The sequence below is a fragment of the Mesoplodon mirus genome (genome assembly GCF_964341445.2).
Source record: "Mesoplodon mirus genome assembly, chromosome: 11".
Taxonomy (NCBI): domain Eukaryota; kingdom Metazoa; phylum Chordata; class Mammalia; order Artiodactyla; family Ziphiidae; genus Mesoplodon; species Mesoplodon mirus.
Window position 1 is genome coordinate 20,219,029 of NC_138987.1, and position 23,928 is coordinate 20,242,956.

The following is a 23,928-nucleotide window of genomic DNA, read 5'->3' on the forward strand; positions in this document are numbered from 1 at the left end:
TTTATATTACGGTCTGCTCTAATGTCAAACTCTTGAAATAAGTGCACAATGTTTGGAAATGGATCCAGCACCTTTGGATCTTAATACTGTATCAACAGTCAGACCCAAAGCTTTTTAGAGCATAGCAGCAAATCTTTTATTTACACAGCTGTTTGGCTCCCGGGAAAAATAAGGTAAGAAAGTAAAGCACTAGTACCATTTTACTAACAATTACAAACACACTCATCATCTGTTACACACAGATGGCGGCAGTCCACGTGCAACACTTTCTTAGCTATTGGACCAGCCAAAAAGCAAAGCACAGCACATATACACCGAGACCTGTACGTGTTCAAAAATATATGAAATATATTTCTATAATTATCTCTCCTTTTTTCATATACTGATTAGAATAATTCTAAAATCTCTGTTGTGGGCCTACTCTTTCATAGACACAGAAAAACAAAGCAAGCTCTTCTTCAGGATACATATAACTTAGATGTTCTACATTTTTCTTATTGCCTTAAATTAAGCCAACCATCCCAAATACCACAGATTAGAGTCAGTGTAAACAAACATCCCCTCCCCCAACTTCAAATAACATTCCTAAAGTTTTAATGAATTCTGAATACTGTTCCAAAAAGCATCATAAACAGCTTGTAAGAATGATGAACACATAATTTTATAAGAATAGGATGCAAATAAAACCCCAGTTCTTTTCCATATTCTCCATTTAGACATGAGAAGAAATAATAAATCTTAACAGATGGGCGAATAAAAAAGTAGTTAATGCTTCTCAGCAAGCCGTGCTAAAAACCAACTAACTCAGCTAAACACAGGAAGTGTCCCTCTTTTAAACACCACAAAAATGTCTGTGGACTTCTTTAATTATAAAGTTGATAAAATATAAAAATAGTTTGCATTATTCGAGGGTCATTCAAATGAAAGAATAATAAAATTCCAGACTGAGACCTAGATCCGGTTTACATATTTAAATGTAGAATTAAATGCTTCTGTATGGGTTCATTATAAACTGTTAGGACTGGAACTGAAAACTGATACATATAAGGTATGAATTTTAAATGTGTTTGACACTGGAGGGGAGAGTTAAAGTTGGCTGGAAGGATTTTAAAATCTCCAACCACTTTAAATTGAAATTAAATTAGACTTGTTCCTTAGTAAAACTTAAAGTGAGGCACAGAAATTTAGGATGAAAATAATTCACCTCAAGTAAGTAGAAAGCCTCCTTTTGGTAAGGAAAAGAGAGTTTATAAATAACATAATTCTCAGTACACGATGACATATCTCCTGTACACACATAGAGCATCAAAAAGGAAAGATCCACAACATCTTCCTCAGGAATACTATTATGGGAACACTTCATCCCTTGCTTTCTTATTCCTATTGGCTAAACTTCTTGCCTCGTTAGTTGTAATCTGATTACACCTAGCCGTACAACCTCCAATATATCTAGGCTTTAGAAAGAATACAAACCAGAATATTTAGAGTGCTGTTTGACAGTTACAAGATGCAGGAATTTAAAATAAATGCCAAGAAAAGCTAAGAAAATTTAATCTGATACTTACATGCTGGCTCTAGAAGTAACTGTGGTGAAGCTTTACACTATTTTACTATAAAATGTCTAATGAAAGTTTATTTATTACAACGTGGTCAAAAATGTTCCTTAATACTGAATACATTATTAAGTTCTGGCTTTAAAATTAACCTATGTTCTTATCAGTGAATTTAACACCACTTTAGTAATTATTTTGGAAAATAGGAACTGTTCCTTCGGAATGTTTAGAAATACAACGTCCAGAATTCTTCAAAGTCTACACAAAGGTAATACAACAGGCTTTGCCATTTGGATAAAGGGAAACGGCGACAGGAGGCAGACAAAAAATAAGGCTTTGTCTACACTAACCAGGTAGAAATAGGGGGGAAAATCCATAAAAAATTGGATGAAGATGAACCAAAACCTTGGCATCGGCAATTCAACTCCTGCTCCTCAGGTAACCTGGGGAAAACCAGCAAAACAGGAGTAAAAATGTCTAAACCTCTTTACTTAATAAGGGTCAGGGTTTCCAGTCGACATTAGGGGTTAAAGCCACTCAGCCTAGTCGCCGAGTTCAACACTCCGGGAACACTGCCCTTTCCTAGAATAACTGATTTCTTAACATGGGAATCTAAACTATTTTCATACGCAAAGGCAAAGTCGCTCAAATTTTAGGAGAGAAAAGTAAACGCCCTCTTTACATTTCCCGTTTCACCTGGCGCTAAGAGCCCCCAACACGGTCTTCTTTTAAAAGGAGGTCCCAAGAGACACACTATTTCCAAAGAGCCCCTCTTGGCACGAAGGGACGAAAAAATCCGGCAGCAAACACCGTCTCCTCCGCACAGTCCTGAGGAAAGGTAGAGGGAATATCGCTAACCCATCCCGGAGGACAAAGTTGCTCCGAGCCCAAGACTTGCAGCGCTCGCTACAAACTTTCCAGCGGCAGCGCGAGCGCCGTCACTTACCGGCTGCAGAAGTCATGATTCCCCCGTGTAGCTCGCTTCCCCGCTCGCCCCCCTCAATCCCCGCTCCCCTTACAGTCCATTGTTTCAACAGTTTGGGCAGAGAAGAAAAGCCCCGGCAGAGCCCACATTCCGTCCCGCGGCCCCGAGGCGCAACCCCAGCGCCGCACAAAGGACGCAGCCGGCTCCGGGGACCCGGCGGCGCTCCCGGGCGCGAGCCGCTAGCGACGGGCGGGCGGGCACGAGCGCCGCCCAGCCGAGCTCCCGGCAGACGGCCACGCGCGCACACGAGCAGTGCTCACCGCGGCTTCGCCGGCGCGCGCCCTTCTCCAGCTCCAAAAAAAAAAATCAGAGCTCCAGGCGCCCCCTGCTAGTCGCGGCCGTAAAAAGCGGACAAAAGCCCCAGCCTCCTCCAATCAGGGAGCCCGAGTTTCAGCCCGTTCCCGCCCCTCCCGCCCACACGTTCAAGCTCAGCGCCAATGAGCGGGCCTGAAAAGGGGGCGTGAGCTGTGAGGCATGCTGGGAATTGTAGTTTTCTGGACTCACGGGACCTGCAGAAGCAGACGCCTGGGCGCATGCAGCCGGTTCTCCCGCCTTCATTTCCCATCGTGCTGAGGCGGGTGGCATGGCGGAGAAGGATGACACCGGATTTTGACGAAGAGGTGGTTTTTGAGGTAAGGGGAAAATGGCGGTGCGTGTGAATTGCCTTTGTTTGAGAAGGACGAGGGAGAAGGCTAGGAGGCCGGGCGAGAGGCCGATCCCGGGGCGAGGAGTCGGGTGTCGCTGCTGCCGGCCTCGGTCACCGAATCTCGGCAATTTCCGGGCCTAATGTTGGACGCAGCCTGACAGGTGTAGCCTGAGGGTGTCTCGCCGCGCCTGGCCTCTGCCTCGGGCCCTCCCAGAATTCCCAGCCAGGCCGGTGGACTAGAGCCCTGCTTGTTCCTACTCACCCGTACGATTTAGCTTCCCCCTTTTTCGTCCTCGATTTGTTCGGGTCAGTATCCAGAAATGCCCCAGGTCACAGTTCGCGGTCGAGGCGTGGCCCTCGGAATGGAGGCAGCAGGTGCTAGTTTTTGGTTTTGTTTTTGTTTTCTTATACCGTGGTTTAAGATCTGTATGTGGGACCTACTGTGGGTGATTTGGGCCGGGGCATCTCAGCGTCTAATTCTTTTGTCCTTTGCTGTTGCGCTAGGTGTAGCTAGTTCTTCTGATTCGAGGCTCGGGTGTTAGTGCTTTTGTGTGGGACTATTTTAAGACGTTCTCTGCCATCTTGAATGAAAACAAAAACAAACAAAAAAACAGTCTAGTGTTTTTGTTGCCATTTGTCTATCAGACACAGGTGAAAAGTCACACCCCTGTATAAGGCATGTATGTATACTTTACTAAAATCCATTCATCCGACAAGATTTTAAGACATTTAAGAAAAGAAACGGCTCATTCCATACCATCAGAGAGCTACGCAATAAATAGTACAGAATGGTAAATGTTGAAATATATACAAACTGTCATTGGAGGATTGATTTGGAAACCGCCGTCTGTTCTTGTGGCCTCGGAGACACTACACCCAGTAAATGGATATTGGAGGTGGATCTTGAATTGTGAATATGTTTAGAGAGATGGAAGGGAGAAAATGCATTATAAGGAAAGAGAACAGAGTATGTCAAGGTTGGGAGGTGTGAAAGTACCTGGTGTAGATTTTTCAGGGACTTGAGTGTGGAGTGTCGCTATATAAAGTGGTTTGATGGGGCTGGAGTGAAGAAGTAGTGGAAGATAGGGCTCTTTTACCAAAAGGAAGTGCCTGGATTTGAGGATGTCAGTAGGGAAGGCAAGCGCCTGAGTTCTGGAATAGAGGGAAGAAATAATTGAATAATGGCTTGGACAGATACTTCTAAGGTAAAATCAAGGAAATAGTTACAAGATTGAATGTGGGAGATGAAGAAGAGACAAAAATCTATGTTGCTTAGATTGCTAGAGAGAGGGAACTGGGTGGATACTTTTTTACCCTATTCTTAGATATCTGAGTATAATAGTAATACATGCTCAAAGAACATTTCATTGTAGAAAACAAGCCACAAAATTAAAATCACTCATTTTCCTACCACCCACACATGGCCACTATTAACATTATAGTATATGTTCTTACAGACTTTTTTCCTACTCAAATGTATGTTTGATATTTTTTAAGCACAAAAAATATCACATAGAATTTTATATGTATTTTTCAGTGAGTCTTTTCCTATTCATTACTCTTTGAAAACAATAACATAATATCCAATCATGTATGTGTATCATAATATAACTATTTCCCCATTCTTGGATAGTTATATTGTTTCAAAATACAATTGTAATCAGCACTGACATACGTCCATCTTTTACTGCATCTCTGATTTTTCCTTAGAGTAATTTCTAGAAGGGAAACTAGTGGGTCAAAGGATATGAACATTTTTTAAGACTTATGCAGAAAGGTTATACCTATTCAAGTTTCTGTTAGGAGTATTTTCACCAAATCCTCAGCAACAACCTTATTAGTTTCCTTTAATCTTTGTTAATTTTATAGGAAAAATAGCATTCTGTTGTTATAATTTACATTTTGTGCATTTACTGGAAACATTTTTATTTCTTGAGCATTTTTTTGTATTTTTTGCTCATTTTACTATTGGATGTTAGCTTCTTACGACTTGCATACGTTTTACTTTTCTTTGTTTGTTTGTTTGTTTGTTGATGTGAACCCGGTGTAAAGTCTTTATTGAATTTGTTGCAACATTGCTTCTGTTTTATGTTTTGGTTTTCTGGCTGTGAGGCATGTGGGATCTTAGCTCCCTGATCAGGGATAGAAACTGCACCCCCTGCATTGGAAGGTGAAGTCTCAACCACTGGACTGCCAGGGAAGTCCCTTGCATACGTTTTTCATATGTTACTTAACCTTACCATACTTCTAGAAATTTTTTTTAGTTTGTAGTTTAATTTGTTTGCTTTTTGTCACATACATTAATTTTTATCGCAGCATGATATTTGTAAGAAAAGTGCACAAATCATAAATGTGCAGATTGATGAATTTTCACATGTTGAATACATCCATGTAACCAGTACACATGTTAAGAAACTGAACGTCAACCAGCACACCAGAAACTCCCTTTTACTCCCGTTCAGTCACTCTCCCCACCCCAAAGATAACCACAGTTCAGACTTGTAATAACTAACTTAGATTCCTTTTGTCTATTTTTATAGTTTACACACTGGGCAATTCCATTTGTGTATGCTCTTTTTGCTCTGACTTTTTGCTCTCTGGTTTTGTTTGTTAGATTCATCCATATGGTCATGTGAGCATTTTTTATTTCTCTGTAGTATTCCATGTGAGTGCATGGCCATTTTTAAATCCGCTCTACTATTAATGGTCTTTGGGTGATTTCCAGTTTGAGACTATTATGAACAGTGCTAGTGTGAACCTTTTAGTATATATGTCTTATTGAACATATTTCTGTTGAGTATATACTTAGACGTGGAATTGCTAAGTCATAGGAAATATATACATTCACCTGTGTAGATATTGCCAAACATTATTCCAAAGTGGTTGTACCAATTTATACTCCTACCAGCAGTACAGGAGAGGTTCAGTTGCTCTACAGCCTCACCAACACTTGCTAATTTCAGTTTCTCTTTTTACCATTCTGGTAGGTGTGTACTGGTATCTCCTCTTGGCTTTAATTTGCATTTCTCTGATAAGGAAAGGTGGAGTCTTTTTATATATTTAAGGACCAGTTTTGTATCCACTTCAGTGAAGTCAATTCAAGTTTGTTGCATATTTTCCTTTTGGATTATCTCTTCTTGTTACTGATTTGAAGGAGTTCTTTACATATACTGGATATAAGTCCTTTGTTGGATCTGTGTACCTCAAATATCTCAGGAGGTGTATGGCACTCTCTTAATAGTGTCTTTCAATGAACAGAAGCTCTTAACTTTATCATAATCCAAGTAAACCATTTTCTTTTATGGTTAGTGCCTTTAAAGAAATATTTGCTGCTCTAAGGTGACAAAGATTATTTTCTCTAAAAGCTTTATTTTACCTTTTGCTTCTAGATCTGCTATCCGTCTGGAACTGATTTTTGTATGGTATCAAGTAAAGGTCAACATATGTTTTTTTCCCACATGGATGTCTAGTTAACCTGGCATTTTCTTTTTTTTTTTTTTTTAAGAAGGAATTTCCATCTTCAGGAAACAACTTTATTTATTTATTTATAAATTTATTTAATTTTGGCTGTGTCGGGTCTTCGTTGCTGTGCGCCAGCTTTCTGTAGTTGTGGCGAGCGGGGGCAACTCTTCGTTGCGGTGTGCGGGCTTCTCACTGTGGTGGCTTCTCTTGTTGTGGAGCATGGGCTCTGCGCGCGTGGGCTTCAGTAGCTGTGGCACATGGGCTCAGTAGTTGTGGCTTGCGGGCTCTAGAGCGCAGGCTCAGTAGTTGTGGCACATGGGCTTCGTTGCTCCGAGGCATGTGGGATCTTCCCAGACCAGGGCTTGAACCCGTGTCTCCTGCATTGGCAGGCAGATTCTTAACCACTTTGCCACCAGGGAAGTCCTAACCTGGCATTTTCTGAACAGACCATCCTTTCCTCGCTGAACTACAGTGTTGCCTTTGTCATAAATCAGGATACCTTGTATGTGTGGCCTTGTTTTGGGGTATTCTCTTTTCCATTGGTTAATTTGATCATTCTTGTGCCTATACCACATTATTTTAATTACTGAACTTTATAATACATATTAGTGTCTGATAGAATAAAAACAGCCAGCTTTATTTTCCTTCAAGATTGCTTTGGCTATTTTTAGCCCTTTGTATTTCTGAATGAATTTTAGAATCAGCCTATCATTTTCACTTTAGAAAAAGGAAACTACCAAGATTTTGTTGGAATTGCTTTGAATCTTTGGATTAATTTGGAGAGACCTGACATCTTTACAGTATTGAATATTCCAATAGCATTTTTATTGCTTGCCTCCTAAATGAGTCAAGCAGCTTCCCATCACTTTCTGTGCTGTAGGACTGATTTTACAAACTGGGAATACAGGCGAGGAAAAACAATTTTCCCTCTACCTTTCGAGTTCTTGGCTGAGACCCCTGTCATAAAAGATAGATTAACAAAAGAAAAACAAAAGTTTATTAACATTGTTAGGAAACAAAATTCAACTGGAGTAAATTTAAAAGATCTTACTGGCTTTCTTCAACGATTCATGAATTAGGCAGCATCCCATCCAGCAGACAGAAAGGATCTTCTTCCCAGGATCTGTAAAAAATGAAAGACTTTTGTAGGCAGAAGGGAGTGGGACAAGGAAGTTAGGCTAGCAAAGAGTGGATTGGTCAATCCCAATCTCCCAATTCATCCCACCACCACCACCCGCCCCTGACACTTTCCCCCCTTGGTGTCCATATGTTTGTTCTCTGCATCTGTGTCTCTATTTCTGCCCTGCAAACCGGTTCATCTGTACCATTTTTCTAGGTTCCACATATATGCATTAATATATGATATTTTTCTCTTTCTAACTTACTTCACTCTGTATGACAGTCTCTAGATTCATCCACGTCTCTACAAATGACCCAATGTCGTTCCTTTTTATGGCTGGGATTGACATATACACTAATATGTATAAAATAGATAACTAATAAGAACCTGCTATATAAAAAAAAAATGTAAAAAAAAGAGTGGATTGGTTGTGTCAAGGTCACGTTCTTTTAGGGGATGGCACAGGTCTGTCAGGCAGATTACCTCACTAGTGTTGATTGGGTAGTTCCTGACTGACTGGCTTAAGATTCTATTTCTGTTCCTGTGACTGACGCACAGTAAGGCCAAACAAACCGAAACGTCGAAGTTTGGAGCAGAGAAAGGCTTGTTGCAGGGCCATGCAAGGAGAACAGGTGGCTTGTGCCCCAAAAAACCCCTAACTCCTTGAAGGGTTTCAGCAAAGCATTTTTAAAGGCCAGGTAAGGGAGTGGGGTTGCTGGGTGTGTGATCAGCACGTGCAGAGTTCTCTGATTGGTTGATCTTGAGGTAACAGGGCAGTTAACATGATCAGTCCTTAGGTACCAGTAGGTCTGGGGGCTACAGGCTCATGATCATCAAGAAGCTAATTTCTCCCATTTGGTGGCAGTTTTAGCATCTGAAAAGCTCAGGAAATATGCATGAAATACTGTTATCTTGGTACTTCTAAGAGGAGCTACAGCAGAAGATGTGGGGGAGGGGCTCTGTCCTGGGAAGGCTCCACAGGTCCTGTTCAGTTACATTTCTTGGAGAGGCCAAAAATGTAATTAAGTCTTGATTTGGTAAGGTGGATCTTAGTATAAGTGACTCCATTTGGGGCCCGTTGTCCTGTTTTTAACAACATGTATACTGCATATATACATGGGAGATACTGTTAAAAAAAAAAAAAAAACAGAGCTAGACAGTAGTTAAAGCAGTTAAAACATTTTATTCAGGACGTGCAATAGAAGGAAAGAGACCTCAGTATAGAACTGGGTTCTATTGCAAATACAGCATGGATAAATAGGAATTTAAATACTAAGAGGAAACACGGGGTCAAGAGGGGTTTTGGCTAAACCAATATAACAGGATTCTTGCTGAAGACAGGCTAGGGTAGTCAGACATTACCTCTGTTACCTCAGACACCAAGGTTTGCAGCAGAGAGAGTTATTCACAAAGCAACCAAGGGAGGAGAACAAGTCTCAAATCCACCCTCCCAAAGGTGGGATATTTATGGGGTAAAGGAGCAGGGTGGTCTTAGGTGCGAGGAAAGGTGATTGGAGGTAGGGGAAAAGTGAGGTAGTCGGTGTTCTGTGCATACATACCTTGGTTACATGCTTCTTCCAGGGATGCATGTTAAAAAATGGAGGTGCTTAGCATGATTTGTGGGTGGAGGTTTTGGCCCTCTGACAACAAAAGAGCATTCATCCAACACCTGTGCAGGCCCAGTGTTAGGGCCCGTGGTCCCAACCAGTCTTAGCTCGAACTGAACAAGAGCTGACTCTAAGTTCTGAAAAAACAACTTAAGTCCCTGCCCCCATTACTATAGCAACCCATACATCCGAGGTGTTATCTGTGGGGTGGTTAAGGTATCTTGTGGTGTATTACCTAGGTAGGCTATGTGAAGCTTAGAGGGTATGCAATTAAGGAGAGGGGAAAAAACTGAAGCAAGCTGATCAGTGAAGGCAGTTTATAAGCAGAGAGGTTTTAACAAGCTGTTCCCTTATCTTTTGTTCTGTAAGACAAGCTCAAGAATCTCTGTTAGTCAGCAGCTTCTGTTAACCCTATGGGGCATGATTACACCTAGGGGAATGGTAGAAGATGAGGAACCCAATATTGAGGGTGATCAGTTGTGGCGGATGGGAGACGCTTACTAAACTGACATACCGGGGTTCTTATTAAAACTAGATTTTGCAAGGAAGTGCACAGGTAGAAATTTCAGGAGCCTGACTAAAGTTTGATTAAGGAAAGAATCTTTGTCAATACCCAGGGGATAATTCTAACACTCGATGGCTTGGAATTCAGGCTCAGATAGCATTTATATGGGGGGAGGGTTGTAGCCCTCTTAGGGAAGAGTAAATGTTTACTTAGGAAAGATAAATGGACCCTTAGAAGAGCAGATAGGAGATATGACAGAATTTGTCTGGGTGTAGCCTCCTCTCCTGTGATGACTCAATCTTCCCTAGTTGATGAAACTCCCAGGGAGGGGATTTATGATAATTGAGTTCCTTTTGGAAGCTCTGTCTTAGGCAGAATAAGGGGGGAGAGTTCAGAGAAAGTTTTCCCCTTCATTTGCTGTTTTTCAAGTGCCTACAGCTCAAAATAATCAATATGCCCAATGACATAATTTTGGGGTGGCATATTCTGCTACCTTTCAGGAATGATCTATTCCTTGAGGGCATAGCTAAAATTGGCCCTTAAACTGTCTAGGCCAGCAGTCCCCAACCTTTTTGGCACCAGGGACCGGTTTCGTGGAAGACAGTTTTTCCACAGACCGGGCTGGCAGGGGAGGGTGGGGGGAGTGGGGGTGGGGTGGGGAATGAAGGGTGGGGATGGTGCAGGTGGTAATGCGAGTGATAGGGAGCGGCAGATGAAGCTTCTCTCACTCGTCTGCTGTGCGGCCCGGCTCCTAACAGGCCACTAAAAGGCCACGGACCGGTACTGGTCTGCGGCCCTGGGGGTTGGGGACCCCTGGTCTAGGCCTTTGCTGGGGGTATAGGGAATGGATGATGTCTATTGGTTCCTTTTCTTTTATGGTTATTGCTTAGTTCCAGTTTTCTATTTGGGGGGATATTTTGATAGTCTTTTTTTATTCTGAAAGGGAGTGTAATACAGTTGTCAAAGGAACAGACTCTGGAGTTGGATAGCATAGGAAATCCTAGCTCCAGTACATAATAGTTAGTGTGATTTTGAGCAGTTTACTTCTCTGTGTGTCAGTTTTCTCAATATTAAGTAGAAATGACAGTATCAATCTCATAGAGCAGTTGTGAGTATTAAATGACTTAATGTAAGTGACCTAATTAGGTCTTACTACTTATGTTATTCATGCCCTCTCTTTTTATGTTGCATAGATTTGCTGCAGTATTGACTTACAGATATATTTTTCAAAGAATCAGTTATTGGTTTTGTTTGATGGACCCAATTGAATTTGTTAGTGTTTTCTTCTTTTTTTTAATTTTTAACCTTTATCTATTTTCTCTCTTCTACTTTGTGTTTATTTTGCTGGGTTTTTTTTCTCTAGCTTCTTGAGTTAAAGACTTAAGTACTAAAAATAATTTGTAAGGTTATAAATTTCCCTATGAGTGCTGCATTGGCTGTACTTCATGAGTTTTGAAATATGGTTTGTCTCACGATTTTGTAATTTCCTTTGTGATTTGTTCTTAATAGGTGATTTAATAGGTGTATGGGCAAGGGATTGATGTTATTGTTAGTGATGATTTTTCTTCATGTGCTCCTCCAGACCCGTAGTTCTACCCTGAAGATTATGGAACGCATCACCTGTATTTCCTTGTCTTATGGATTCCATTTAGGTTCACCCAATGAGAAAGATCTCTTAAATCAGAGGTATCTTAATTTGTTCAGGCTGCTATAACAAAATGCCATAGGCTGGGTGGCTTATAAACAACAAAAATTTATTTCTCACAGTTCTGGAGGCTGGGAAACCTAAGATTCAGGGTGCCAGCATGGTTGAGTTCTGATGAGAACCCACTTCCTGGTTCATGAATGACTGTCTTTTCCCTGTGTCTTCATATGGCAGAGGGGGTGAGGGAACTCTCTGGGATCTCTTTTAAAAGGGTACTGATGCTATTCTTGAGGGGTCCAACCACATGACCTAAGCACCTCTCAAAGGCCTCAGCACCAAATACTGATAACATTGGGGATTAGGTTTCAACATACGAATTTTGGGAGGACGCAAACATATAGCAAGAGGGTAGAAGAGAGAGCACTGGAGAGATATTTATATTCCTAGTTCCCTCCCAGCAGGGCTACCATTTGGTAGTGATTGTGTTCCTGTACCTAAAGCTGCAAGTCTTCTTGGGGGACTCCTTTAACTTCATCTCTTACAGGGCTTCAGTGACACTGCTTCTTTCCTTTGGCCTTTAGGCCTGTGGAAGATAATAACTTCCTGCTGTTGCTAGTCCCTGGGTGCTTCACTATCCCCTATTGGTTACCTCAACCCTTCTTACGCCTTGGTAAATAAATGGTCATTTCATTAAACTCTTTTCAGTTATCCCTTTTGAGTGTGCCATCTGTTTCTTGTAAAGTCTTCCTTCAAGAAGACTTCCTTGGTTAACTTATTTTGTAGCCCCTGTTCTATTCTCTAGGATTAACTCTTATCCACTGTCATCCACGACCTTTGGTTTTGCCCTCTGAGAACTTACTCTTCATCTCTTAGCACTCCATTGCCTCATATGAAATGGGTTTTAAAGTATACCTTTCTTGGAGACTGCATACCTTTCACAGCCGGATTCCTGCTGGTGTAGGTTGTGGACCGAAGAATTGCTTTAAAGATTGAATATGAGTTTTTGCAGGGTGTTGGTTTCTTTAGCAGTATAGTTCCCTGAAATGTAGTAGATTTCCAGTCTGTTTGCTTCTAGGCAGTTTCATACACAAGTAACCACAGTTAAAGAGCTCATTTAGACCAAGCTCTTAAATCCGAAGTCTGTAGATTGTATACTGGTTCTGTTTTGGACTTTTTCAACTTCATGGCATCATCTGCAATAAGAGGATTGGGTGGAAAGGTATCACCCTTAGTTAGACCTTAGCAGCTGGACTGGTTCCCATTATTTTGAGGGAGGGTCTTTGGAAAGGCTTCAGGCCACCATCTTATTTCCTGCTTTTTGGCTTTTCCAGCCATGAGAACACTGCTCCCCCCCTCCCCCCATTACCGTTTTCAGTCAGCTGGAATCTCAGGCCACAGGCAGAGACACCCTTCTTTTGCAGAGCTGAAAGCTTGTTGGGCACATGGTTTGTCTTTCAAGGTACAAATATTACAGCGGCAGTAGTTTTATAAAATGTTTTGCCATTTGGCTGGAATGAGTCATGAGCTTTTTAACCTGCAATATGTTTCCTTGCCATCTACCATTTGACTTCTCCTAAGCCTGTGCAGTGTATTTCAGGTTAACCATCCACTGTCTCTTCCACAACTGCCTCTGCCTTACTGGTAAGCTGGAGAATACATATTGGAATACTGCTTTAGAAACATTTTGCATCCACAGCTTAGTTTAGCAGCAAAAAAAAAAAAAAAAGAAGGCAGCAAGAAGTGAATCTCTGCTTCCTGGCTTCCTTCCAAATTGGGAACCCTCATTTATATCTAGAACCCTAGCTGCAAGATAATTTGGAAAATATCACATTTAGCCTTTCCATCCCTTTAATACAGGAGTCACACTAGGAAGGAATGTAGTATAGAGGCTGAACAAACCAGCCCACCATATCCATCATAGGCCCTAACCTCTTCTCCTAAGAAAATTTAACTGGGATATTTTTATTTTTTAATTTTTTTAACATCTGTATTGGAGTATAATTGCTTTACAATGTTGTGTTAGTTTCTGCTGTATAACAAAGTGAATCAGCTATATGCATACATATATCCCTTTATCCCCTCCCTCTTGCGTCCTCCTCCCACACTCCCTATCCCACTCCTCTAGGTGGTCACAAAACACCGAGCTGATCTCCCTGTGCTATGCACCTGCTTCCCACAAGCTATCTGTTTTACATTTGGTAGTGTGTATATCTCAGTGCTACTCTTCACTTCATCTCAGCTTCTCCTTCCCCTTCACCCTCCCCGTGTCCTCAAGTCCATTCTCTACATCTGCATCTTTATTCCTATCCTGCCCCTAGGTTCATGAACCTTTTTTTTTTTTTTTTAGATTCCATGTATATGTGTTAGCATACGGTATTTGTTTTTCTCTTTCTGACTTACTTCACTCTGTATGACAGACTCTAGGTCCATCCACCTCACTACAAATAACTCAATTTCGTTTCTTTTTATGGCCGAGGAATATTCCATTGTATATATGTGCCACATCTTCTTTATCCATTCATCTGTCAATGGACACTTAAGTTGTTTCCATCTCCTGGCTATTGTAAATAGAGCTGCAATGAACACGGTGGTACATGACTCATTTTGAATTATGGTTTTCTCAGGGTATATGCCCAGTAGTGGGATTGCTGGGTTGAATGGTAGTTCTATTTTTAGTTTTTTAAGGAACCTCCATACTGTTCTCCATAGTGGCTGTATCAATTTACATTCCCACCAACAGTGCAAGAGGGTTCCCTTTTCTCCACACCCTTTCCAGCATTAATTGTTTGTAGATTTTTTGATGATGGCCATTCTGACCTGTGTGAGGTGATACCTCATTGTAGTTTTGATTTGCATTTCTCTAATGATTAGTGATGTTGAGCATCCTTTCATGTGTTTGTTGGCAATCTGTATATCTTCTTTGGAGAAATGTCTATTTACGTCTTCTGCCCATTTTTGAATTGGGTTGTTTGTTTTTTTTGATATTGAGCTGCATGAGCTGCTTGTATATTTTGGAGATTAATCTTTTGTCAGTTGCTTCGTTTGCAAATATTTTCTCCCATTCTGAGAGTTGTCTTTTCGTCTTGTTTATGGTTTCCTTTGCTGTGTAAAAGCTTTTAAGTTTCATTAAGTCCCATTTGTTTATTTTTGTTTATATTTCCATTTCTCTAAGAGGTGGGTCAGAAAGGATCTTGCTGTGATTTATGTCATGGAGTGTTCTGCCTATGTTTTCCTCTAAGAGTTTTATAGTGTCTGGCCTTGCATTTAGGTCTTTAATCCATTTTGTTTATTATTATTATTTTTTTTTTTTAAAGAAGATGTTGGTTAATTAATTTATTTTTTTTGCTGTGTTGGGTCTTTGTTTCTGTGCGAGGGCTTCCCCTAGTTGTGGCAAGTGGGGACCACTCTTCATCGCGGTGTGCGGGCCTCTCACTATCACGGCCTCTCTTGTTGTGTAGCACAAGCTCCAGACACGCAGGCTCAGTAGTTGTGGCTCATGGGCCTAGTTGCTCCGCGGCATGTGGGATCTTCCCAGACCAGGGCTCGAACCCATGTCCCCTGCATTGGCAGGCAGATTCTCAACCACTGCGCCACCAGGGAAGCCCCATTTTGAGTTTATTATTGTGTATGGTGTTAGGAAGTGTTCTAATTTCACTCTTTTACATGTAGCTGTCCAGTTTTCCCAGCAGCACTTATTGAAGAGGCTGTCTTTTCTCCATTGTATATTCTTGCCTCCTTTATCAAAGATAAGGTGACCATATGTGCGTGCGTTTACCTCTGGGCTTTCTATCCTGTTCCATTTATCTATATTTCTGTTTTTGTGCCAGTACCATACTATCTTGATTACTGTAGCTTTGTAGTGTAGTCTGAAGTCAGGGAGCCTGATTCCTCCAGCTCCGTTTTTCTTTCTCAAGATTGCTTTGGCTATTCGGGGTCTTTTGTGTTTCCATACAAATTGTGAAATTTTTTGTTCTAGTTCTGTGAAAAATGCCAGTGGTAGTTTGATAGGGATTGCACTGAATCTGTAGATTATTTTGAGTAGTATAGTCATTTTCACAATGTTGATTCTTCCAATCCAAGAACATGGTATATTTCTCCATCTGTTTGTATCATCTTTAATTTCTTTCATCAGGGTCTTATAGTTTTCTGCATACAGCTCTTTTGTCTCCTTAGGTAGGTTTATTCCTAGGTATTTTATTCTTTTTGTTGCAATGGTAAATGGGATTGTTTCCTTAATTTCTCTTTCAGATTTTTCATCATTAGTGTATAGGAATGCAAGAGATTTCTGTGCATTAATTTTGTATTCTGCTACTTTACCAAATTAATTGATTAGCTCTGGTACTTTTCTGGTAGCGTCTTTAGGATTCTCTATATATAGTATCATGTCATCTGCAAACAGTGACAGTTTTATGTCTTCCTTTCTGATTTGGATTCCTTTTATTTCTTTTTCTTCTCTGATTGCTGTGGCTAAAATTTCCAAAACTATGTTGAATAATAGTGGTGAGAGTGGGCAACCTTGTCTTGTTCCTGATATTAGAGGAAATGGTTTCAGTTTTTCACCGTTGAGAACAATGTTGGCTGTGGGTTTGTCATATATGGCCTTTATTATGTTGAGGTAGGTTCCCTCTGCCTACTTTCTGGAGAGTTTTTATCATAAATGGGTGTTGAATTTTGTCGAAAGCTTTTTCTGCATCTATTGAGATGATCATATGGTTTTTATTCTTCAATTTGTTAACATGGTGTATCACATTGATTGAATTGCATATGTTGAAGAATCCTTGCATTCCTGGGATAAACCCCACTTGATCATGGTGTGTGATCCTTTTAATGTGCTGTTGGACTCTGTTTGCTAGTATTTTGTTGAGGAGCTTTGCATCTATGTTCATCAGTGATATTGGCCTGTGATTTTCTTTTTTTGTGACATCTTTGTCTGGTGTTGGTATCAAGGTGATGGTGGCCTTGTAGAATGAGTTTGGGCGTATCCCTCACTCTGTTATACTTTGGAAGAGTTTGAGAAGGATAGGTGTTAGCTCTTCTCTAAATGTTTCATAGAATTTTCCTGTGAAGCCCTCTCGTCCTGTGCTTTTGTTTGTTGGAAGATTTTTAATCACAGTTTCAATTTCAGTGCTTGTGATTGGTCTGTTTATATTTTCTATTTTTTCCTGGTTCAGTCTTGGAAGGTTGTACTTTTCTAAGAATTTGTCCATTTCTTCCAGGTTGTCTATTATATTGGCATATAGTTGCTTTTAGTAATGTCTCACGATCCTTTGTATTTCTGCAGTGTCAGCTGTTACTTTTCCTTTTTCATTTCTAATTCTGTTGATTTGAGTCTTGTCCCTTTTTTCTTGATGAGTCTGGCTAATGGTTTATCAATTTTGTTTATCTTCTCAAGGAACCAGGTTTTAGTTTTATTGATTTTTGCTCTTGTTTCCTTCATTTTTTTTTCATTTATTTCTGCTCTCATCTTTATGATTTCTTTCCTTTTGCTAACTTTGGGGTTCTTTTGTTCTTCTTTCTCTAATTGCTGTAGATGTAAGGTTAGGTTGTTTCTTTGAGATGTTTCTTGAGGTAGGATTGTATTGCTGTAAACTTCCCTCTTAGAACTGCTTTTGCTGCATCCCATAGGTTTTGGGTCATCGTGTTTCCATTGTCATTTGTTTCTAGGTATTTTTTGATTTCCTCTTTGATTTCTTCATTGATCTCTTGGTTATTTAGTAGTGTATTGTTTAGCCTCCATGTGTTTGTATTTTTTACAGTTTTTTTTCCTGTAATTGATATCTAGTCTCATAGCATTGTGGTTGGAAAAGATACTTGATACAATTTCAGTTTTCTTAAATTTACCAAGGCTTGATTTGTGACCCAAGATATAGTCTCTCCTGGAGAATGTTCCATGAGCACTTGAGAAGAAAGTGTATTCTGTTGTTTTTGAATGGAATGTCCTATAAATATCAATTAAGTCCATCTTGTTTAATATGTCATTTAAAGCTTGTGTTTCCTTATTTATTTTCATTTTGGATGATCTGTCCATTGGTGAAAGTAGGGTGTTAAAATCCCCTTCTATTATTGTGTTACTGTCGATTTCTTCTTTTATGGCTGTTAGCATTTGCCTTATGTATTGAGGTGATCCTATGTTGGGTGCATAAATATTCACAATTGTTATATCTTCTTCTTGGATTGATCCCTTGATCATTATGTAGTGTCCTTCCTTGTCTCTTGTAACATTCTTTATTTTAAAGTCTATTTTGTCTGATATGAGAATTACTACTCCAGCTTTCTTTTTTTTTTTTTTTTAAAGAAGATGTTGGGTGTAGGAGTTTTTATTAATTAATTAATTAATTTTTGCTGTGTTGTGTCTTCGTTTCTGTGCGAGGGCTTTCTCTAGTTGTGGCAAGCGGGGGCCACTCTTCATCGCGGTGTGCGGGCCTCTCAGTATCGCGGCCTCTTGTTGCGGAGCACAGGCTCCAGACGCGCAGGCTCAGTAGTCGTGGCTCACGGGCCTAGTTGCTCCGCGGCATGTGGGATCCTCCCAGACCAGGACTCGAACCCGTGTCCCCTGCATTAGCAGGCAGATTCTCAACCACTGCGCCACCAGGGAAGCCCCTCCAGCTTTCTTTTGATTTCCATTTGCATGGATATCCTTTTCCATCCCCTCACTTTCAGTGTGTATGTGTTCCTAGGTCTGAAGTGGGTCTCTTGTAGACAGCATATGTACAGGTCTTGTTTTTGTATCCATTCAGCCAGTCTGTGTCTTTTGGTTGGAGTATTTAATCCATTTACATTTAAGGTAATTATCGATAGATATGTTCCTATTACCCTTTTCTTAATTGTTTTGGGTTTGTTTTTGTAGATCTTTTCCTTTTCTTGTGTTTCCTGCCTAGGGAAGTTCCTTTAGCATTTGTCGTAAAGCTGATTTGGTGGTGCTGAATTCTCTTAACTTTTGATGGTCTGTAAAGGTTTTAATTTCTCCATCGAGTCTGAATGAGATCCTTGCTGGGTTGAGCAATCTTGGTTGTAGGTTTTTCCCTTTCATCACTTTAAATATGTCCTGCCAGTCCCTTCCGGCTTGCAGAGTTTCTGCTGAAAGATCTGCTGTTAACCTTATAGGGATTCCCTTGTATGTTATTTGCTGCTTTTCCCTTGCTGCTTTTTTTTTTTGCGGTATGCAGGCCTCTCACTGTTGTGGCCTCTCCCTTTGTGGAGCACAGGCTCCAGACGCGCAGGCTCAGCGGCCATGGCTCATGGGCCCAGCCGCTCCGCGGCATGTGGGATCTTCCCCGCGTGCCCTACATCAGCAGGCAGACTCTCAACCACTGCGCCACCAGGGAAGCCCTCGCTTGCTGCTTTTAATATTTTTTCTTTGTATTTAATTATTGATAGTTTGATTAATATGTGTCTCGGTGTGTTTCTCTTTGGGTTTATCCTGTATGGGACTCTCTGTGCTTCCTGGACTTGATTAACTATTTCCTGTCCCATGTTAGGGAAGTTTTCAAGTATAATCTCTTCAAATATTTTCTCAAACTCTTTCTTTTTCTTTTCTTCTTCTGGGACCCCTGTAATTCGAATGCTGCTGCGTTTAATGTTGTCCCAGAGGTCTCTGAGACTGTCCTAAATTCTTTTCATTCTTTTTTCTTTATTTTGCTCCCTGGCAGTTATTTCCACCATTGTATCTTCCAGCTCACTTATCTGTTCTTTTGCCTCAGTTATTCTGCTGTTGATTCCTTCTAGAGTATTTTTAATTTCAGTAATTGTGTTGTTCATCACCGTTTGTTTGCTCTTTAGTTCTTCTAGACCCTTGTTTAATGTTTCTTGTGTTTTCTTCTTTCTGTTTCTGAGATTTTTGGATCATCTTCATTATCATTTCTCTGAATTCTTTGTCAGGTAGGTTGCCTATTTCATCTTCATTTATTTGGTCTTGTAGGTTTTTACCTTGTTTTTTCATCTGTAACATATTTTTTTGTCATTTCTTTGTCTTTTTTTTTTGATGGGTGGGGCTGTATTCTTGTCTTACTGGTTGTTTGGCCTGAGGCATCCAGCACTGGAGTTTTCAGGCTGGATAGAGCCGGGTCTTGGTGCTGAGAGTAGGACCTCCAGGAGGCCTCACTCCAGTTAATATTACCTGGGGTCTGAGGTTCTCTGTTAGTCCAGCGGTTTGGACTCGCAGCTCCCACCACAGGAGCTTGGGCCCAACCTCTGGCCTGGGAACCAAGATCCCGCAAGCTTCATGGCATGGCAGAAAAGAAAAAAAAAAGAAACAAAAAAAGGTGTAGTACAATATGAAAGAAATAAAAACAAAATAAAATTAGAAAGATAAAAAATATATTAGGAAAAATAAAAACATAATTGAAACAACAGCAACAAGGTAAAATAAAACCACAACAGAAAAAAGAAAAATAAAGTGGGGGGGGGGCAGGGAGAAACAAGCCAAAAGGAAAGGACAATAACAAATTATAAAGAATAACATAAAATTAGAAAAATAAAAGGTTTATTAGGGAAAATATAAATGAATCAACAACGAGTCAGCAAGGTAAAATAGAACCCCAATCTAAAAGAGGAAAAAAGAAGAAGGAAAAAAAAAAAGCCTTGGCTATGGGGATGGAGTTTAGGCAGGGGCAGGGTTTAGGGTGGTTCGGGACCTGGGGGGGTGGGTGACGTTCAAGAGTGGGGCGGGGCCTCTGCTTAGGACCTGCGTGGAAAGGGAGAGGCAGCGTGGAAAGGAGGGCCTCTGGAGTGTGGAGTTCCGGGGTTTGGGCCCAGCATGCTGGAGGGGGTCTCCGAGTATAGAGGTGGGGCCCTGGGTGGGGGTGTAGGGGTGGGGCTTGGATTCTGTGGGGCAGGAGGGAGGCTCCGAGGGCAGAACATTAGGCCCAGGAGCCCAACAGGCTCCCCGGTGCCTACATGGACAGGGAAAGCGCTGGCCCCGTTCCCTTCCGTTCCTTCGCACCCCTCCCCCACCATCTCCCCCAGGGTCCCCCTCATTGCCACTGGACCCCTAACCATCGGTGGGTCCGGCTGGGTGTAGGAACTCCTCCCCCCCCAGCCCCCCCTCAGGGTCCAGCCTTTACTTTTGCTCCCCCTTCCCTCCCTCCCCCTCCCTCAGGACCTGCACGACTGGAGCGGGCCTAGGTGGGCCGAGGATCAGGCCCGATCTCAGCAGGTTCCTGGGGGCCCAAGTGGGCAGGGGAAACGTGGCCATGCTCCCGTTTGATCCTCTGTCCTCCCAGTGGTCCCCCAACTTAACCCCTTCGGGCGTGGGATCCCTTCCCCTTCCCCAGCTGCCCCTCAGCGGCGCCAGTCCCGTCCCACCTCCACTTCTTCTCTCCCTTCATTCCCCCCACGCCCCATGCCCTACCTGGTTGCTGACGGTTCTTCCCTTCCTCTTAGGTGTCCATGGTCCCCTACCCGTGCCTGGTAGGTCCCCTAGTTGTGTGGAGACATGAATTCCACATCCTCCTAGTCCGCCATCTTGACTCCACCCACAACTGGGATGTTTTTAGTATACTTGGTGTAATACTGTTATTTTAATGATTTTCAGAATCGGAAATCAGACTCGTTTATGTCTTAAAACTAACTCAGAGAGTCATGTGCTGTGTTAAAATTTTAAATCAAGCAGTTTCGGAAACTATTCTAATCACATCCTTTCCCTATTTAAAACCTTTTTGAAATGGCTTGGTTTAATACCAATTTCCTTGATTACTAGTCAATTTTACTATCTTCTAATCTTGGTCTTTCGTATTCTCCCTCCAGAAGTCACCTTTGAGTCCTCCTAGTCTGGGAGGACTGGGGATGGTCTGAAAGAAAAGGAAGGAGGAGTGAGGTTCCCAGGCCCAACTTCTGGTCCTCTGGTCCTTGCCCTAGAATCTGACCACTTTCATTTCTTCAAGGCTAGATTCCGTATGTATCTTCAAAGTTAGTTCCTTTATCTTGGAGCCTGACTACCCCCTGGAGGCTGAAGTGGGAAGGACAGCATAACCTCACACTCGGGCTGAGCAGCAACAGGACAAAATTTAGAAAATGATGGACTCCATATCTAACGTGGGTATTAAGCAAGATAAATACTGAGATACCAATGTTGTCATTTTGCTCTGTTATTGTAATCTCTAATTAAGATGTTTTGAGAGTAAAAATTCTCTAGTCATCTTAGGAGACTAGTTCTGATATTGCTCATTCATAGCTGTTGGATTTTTTCATTATACATTAATTGCAGAAATTTTGAGTCATTTATCCTATCTTGAATCCTTCTACTCCTAGAGGGAAGAGTACCTGAAAATAAGAACTTATTATTTAAAGGACTAATATTTCTATCTCTTTGCATTATTTGTAGTGCATCTAAACCATTTTTTGGTAACTTTCTTAGAGGGACAGTGTTGTTCTCAAGGGACCTTTTTACTCTGTGAACTCTCCATCCATGGTAACCCTTTTCTGTAGTTGAATTCCTTTTGATGTTGAAATTCATTCTTTTTTCCCTTGTTCATGACTGGGGAAAGTAACTGTTCAGAACTGGGAAAGCCCCTCTTGTCTTGATTTCTTTCCCTCCTTCATCCTTCTCAGTAAATTATTATATGTTAACCCTTTGTTGGCAGTGTGTTCAGGTTTAGCTTCCCCTGACCCCCAGCACTAAATCAGTCAAATGAATGTGAGATGGCTCTCACATAATCTCCCACATTTAAAAGAAAGTTACAAAAAAATCCTCTCTTGCCTGAAAGATTCTCCTTTCTTTATATTTTTAAAGGTTATTTTACATCTCTAAAGAACAGTAAGGCATGTTTTATAAGTAACGTTTGTAGATTCTTTCCTACTTGCAATATTGATTTGACTAATGGAAGGAAATTGTTTTCGTCTGTGTATGTATACATTGACAGTATTTGCTATTTTGACAATGGAGCTTGCTGTCTGGAAAAATTATACATATAAAACTGTAGGTATTGTTGTGTCATCTTATTTTTCCTTAAAATGCATTTTCAGTTACCTGTAGTACATAAAGCTTTACAGTTGTATTTTGTAATTTACTTCTGAATAGCAGCTGAGATCAGAAGCATAGCAAAATTCCTGCTTTTATCAGTATCCGTAATAGAAAGGAAATTTATTAATGGAGTTATTAAATCGGAACCTATTCACATACAAGATTGACCATTAAGTCCAAAGCTAGTTTATTACCACATATGCAAGAATAAATGTGTTTAACATGAATTGTACAAATTTTTCTTGAGGGACAAGTCTTTGCTTTTTTTCTGTCTGGGTCATGTTGTTTCTACTATTTTGGCTTCATCACATATCCTCAGAGCTCCAATATAGATTTTAACATTTTAAAAAATATGTAAACATCACAAAAGGTAGTAAATTAGTCTCTCTTTTATGTATTTTTATTGCATTTATTAAAATGCAGGTTCCTTTGTCTCAAGCTATGATACACAGTTCTTAAATTACTTTTAATTACTTATGTAGCTATATTAACAGCTTTCATTTTTTTTAATTTTTTAATTTATTTATTTTTAATTTTTTTATTTTTTGATTGTGTTGGGTCTTTGTTGCTGCACACGGGCCTTCTCTAGTGGCAGTGAGCGGGGACCAGTCTTCTCACTGCGGTGGCTTCTCGTTGTGGAGCATGGGCTCTAGGCGCGTGGGCTTAAGTAGTTGTAGCACACAGGCTCAGTAGTTGTGGCTCGTGGGCTCTAGAGTGCAGGTGCAGTAGTTGTGGCGCACAGGCTTAGTTGCTCCACGGCATGTGGGATCTTCCCGGACCAGGGCTCGAACCCATGTCCCCTGCCTTGGCTGGCGGATTCTTTAACCACTGTGCCACCAGGGAAGCCCTATAGCTTTCATTTTTTGAAAACATTGTGGAAAGGGGACTAGACTAGTAGTCAAGAGACTAAGATTGATTAGCAATGATATCTTGAGTGAATCACTTAATTTCTCTAGAGCTTGTTTCCCATCAGTTATAAAGGAGTTATACCAGATCATCCTTTAGTATTAAATTTTTCTTGAATCTGGTAGGTTGGTTTACTAAATGAGAGTAGGCCCCTAGGAGCTTCCATTAATTAGGAAATACAGGAAGAGATTCTGCTCATTTCCAGTCTGTTTTTATTTTTTTATTTATTTTATTTTATTTTATTTTATTTATTTTTGGCTGCATTGGGTCTTCGCTGCTGTGTGTGGGCTTTCTCTAGTTGCGGTGGGCGGGGGCTACTCTTTGTTGCCAAGCGCGGGCTTCTCATTGTGGTGGCTTCTTTTGTTGCGGAGCATGGGCTCTAGGTGCACAGCCTTCAGTAGTTGTGGCACATGGGCTCAGTAGTTGTGGCATGCGGGCTCTAGAGCACAGGCTCAGTAGTTGTGGCACATGGGCTTAGTTGCTCAGTGGCATGTGGGATCTTCCCGGACCAGGACTCGAACCCTTGTCCCCTGCATTGG

General features: G+C 41.1%; 2 protein-coding genes across 10 annotated transcripts in view; one reads left to right on the forward strand and one right to left on the reverse strand.

The window, feature by feature from the left end:
• The window catches only part of FGD6 (FYVE, RhoGEF and PH domain containing 6), a 109,691-nt gene extending 107,166 nt beyond the window's left edge, over positions 1-2,525 (reverse strand). For all 4 annotated transcript variants that reach the window (XM_082635871.1, XM_082635873.1, XM_082635872.1 and 1 more), the window contains exon 1: positions 2,500-2,525. In XM_082635871.1, coding sequence (XP_082491997.1) covers positions 2,500-2,515 — 16 coding nt within the window. In that variant the 5' untranslated portion in view covers positions 2,516-2,525. The remainder of the gene's footprint in view (positions 1-2,499) is intronic.
• Positions 2,526-3,048: 523 nt separating this feature from the next.
• The window catches only part of VEZT (vezatin, adherens junctions transmembrane protein), a gene marked incomplete at its 3' end in the record, with an annotated part of 74,492 nt that continues 53,612 nt past the window's right edge, over positions 3,049-23,928 (forward strand). For 4 of the 6 annotated variants that reach the window (XM_082634683.1, XM_082634679.1, XM_082634680.1 and 1 more), the window contains exon 1: positions 3,049-3,170. In XM_082634683.1, the coding sequence (XP_082490809.1) occupies positions 3,072-3,170 (99 nt within the window). In that variant the 5' untranslated portion in view covers positions 3,049-3,071. Of the gene's footprint in view, positions 3,171-21,379; positions 21,556-23,928 lie in introns of those variants that run through there. The other 2 variants (XM_082634684.1, XM_082634681.1) reach the window with 2 other exon arrangements.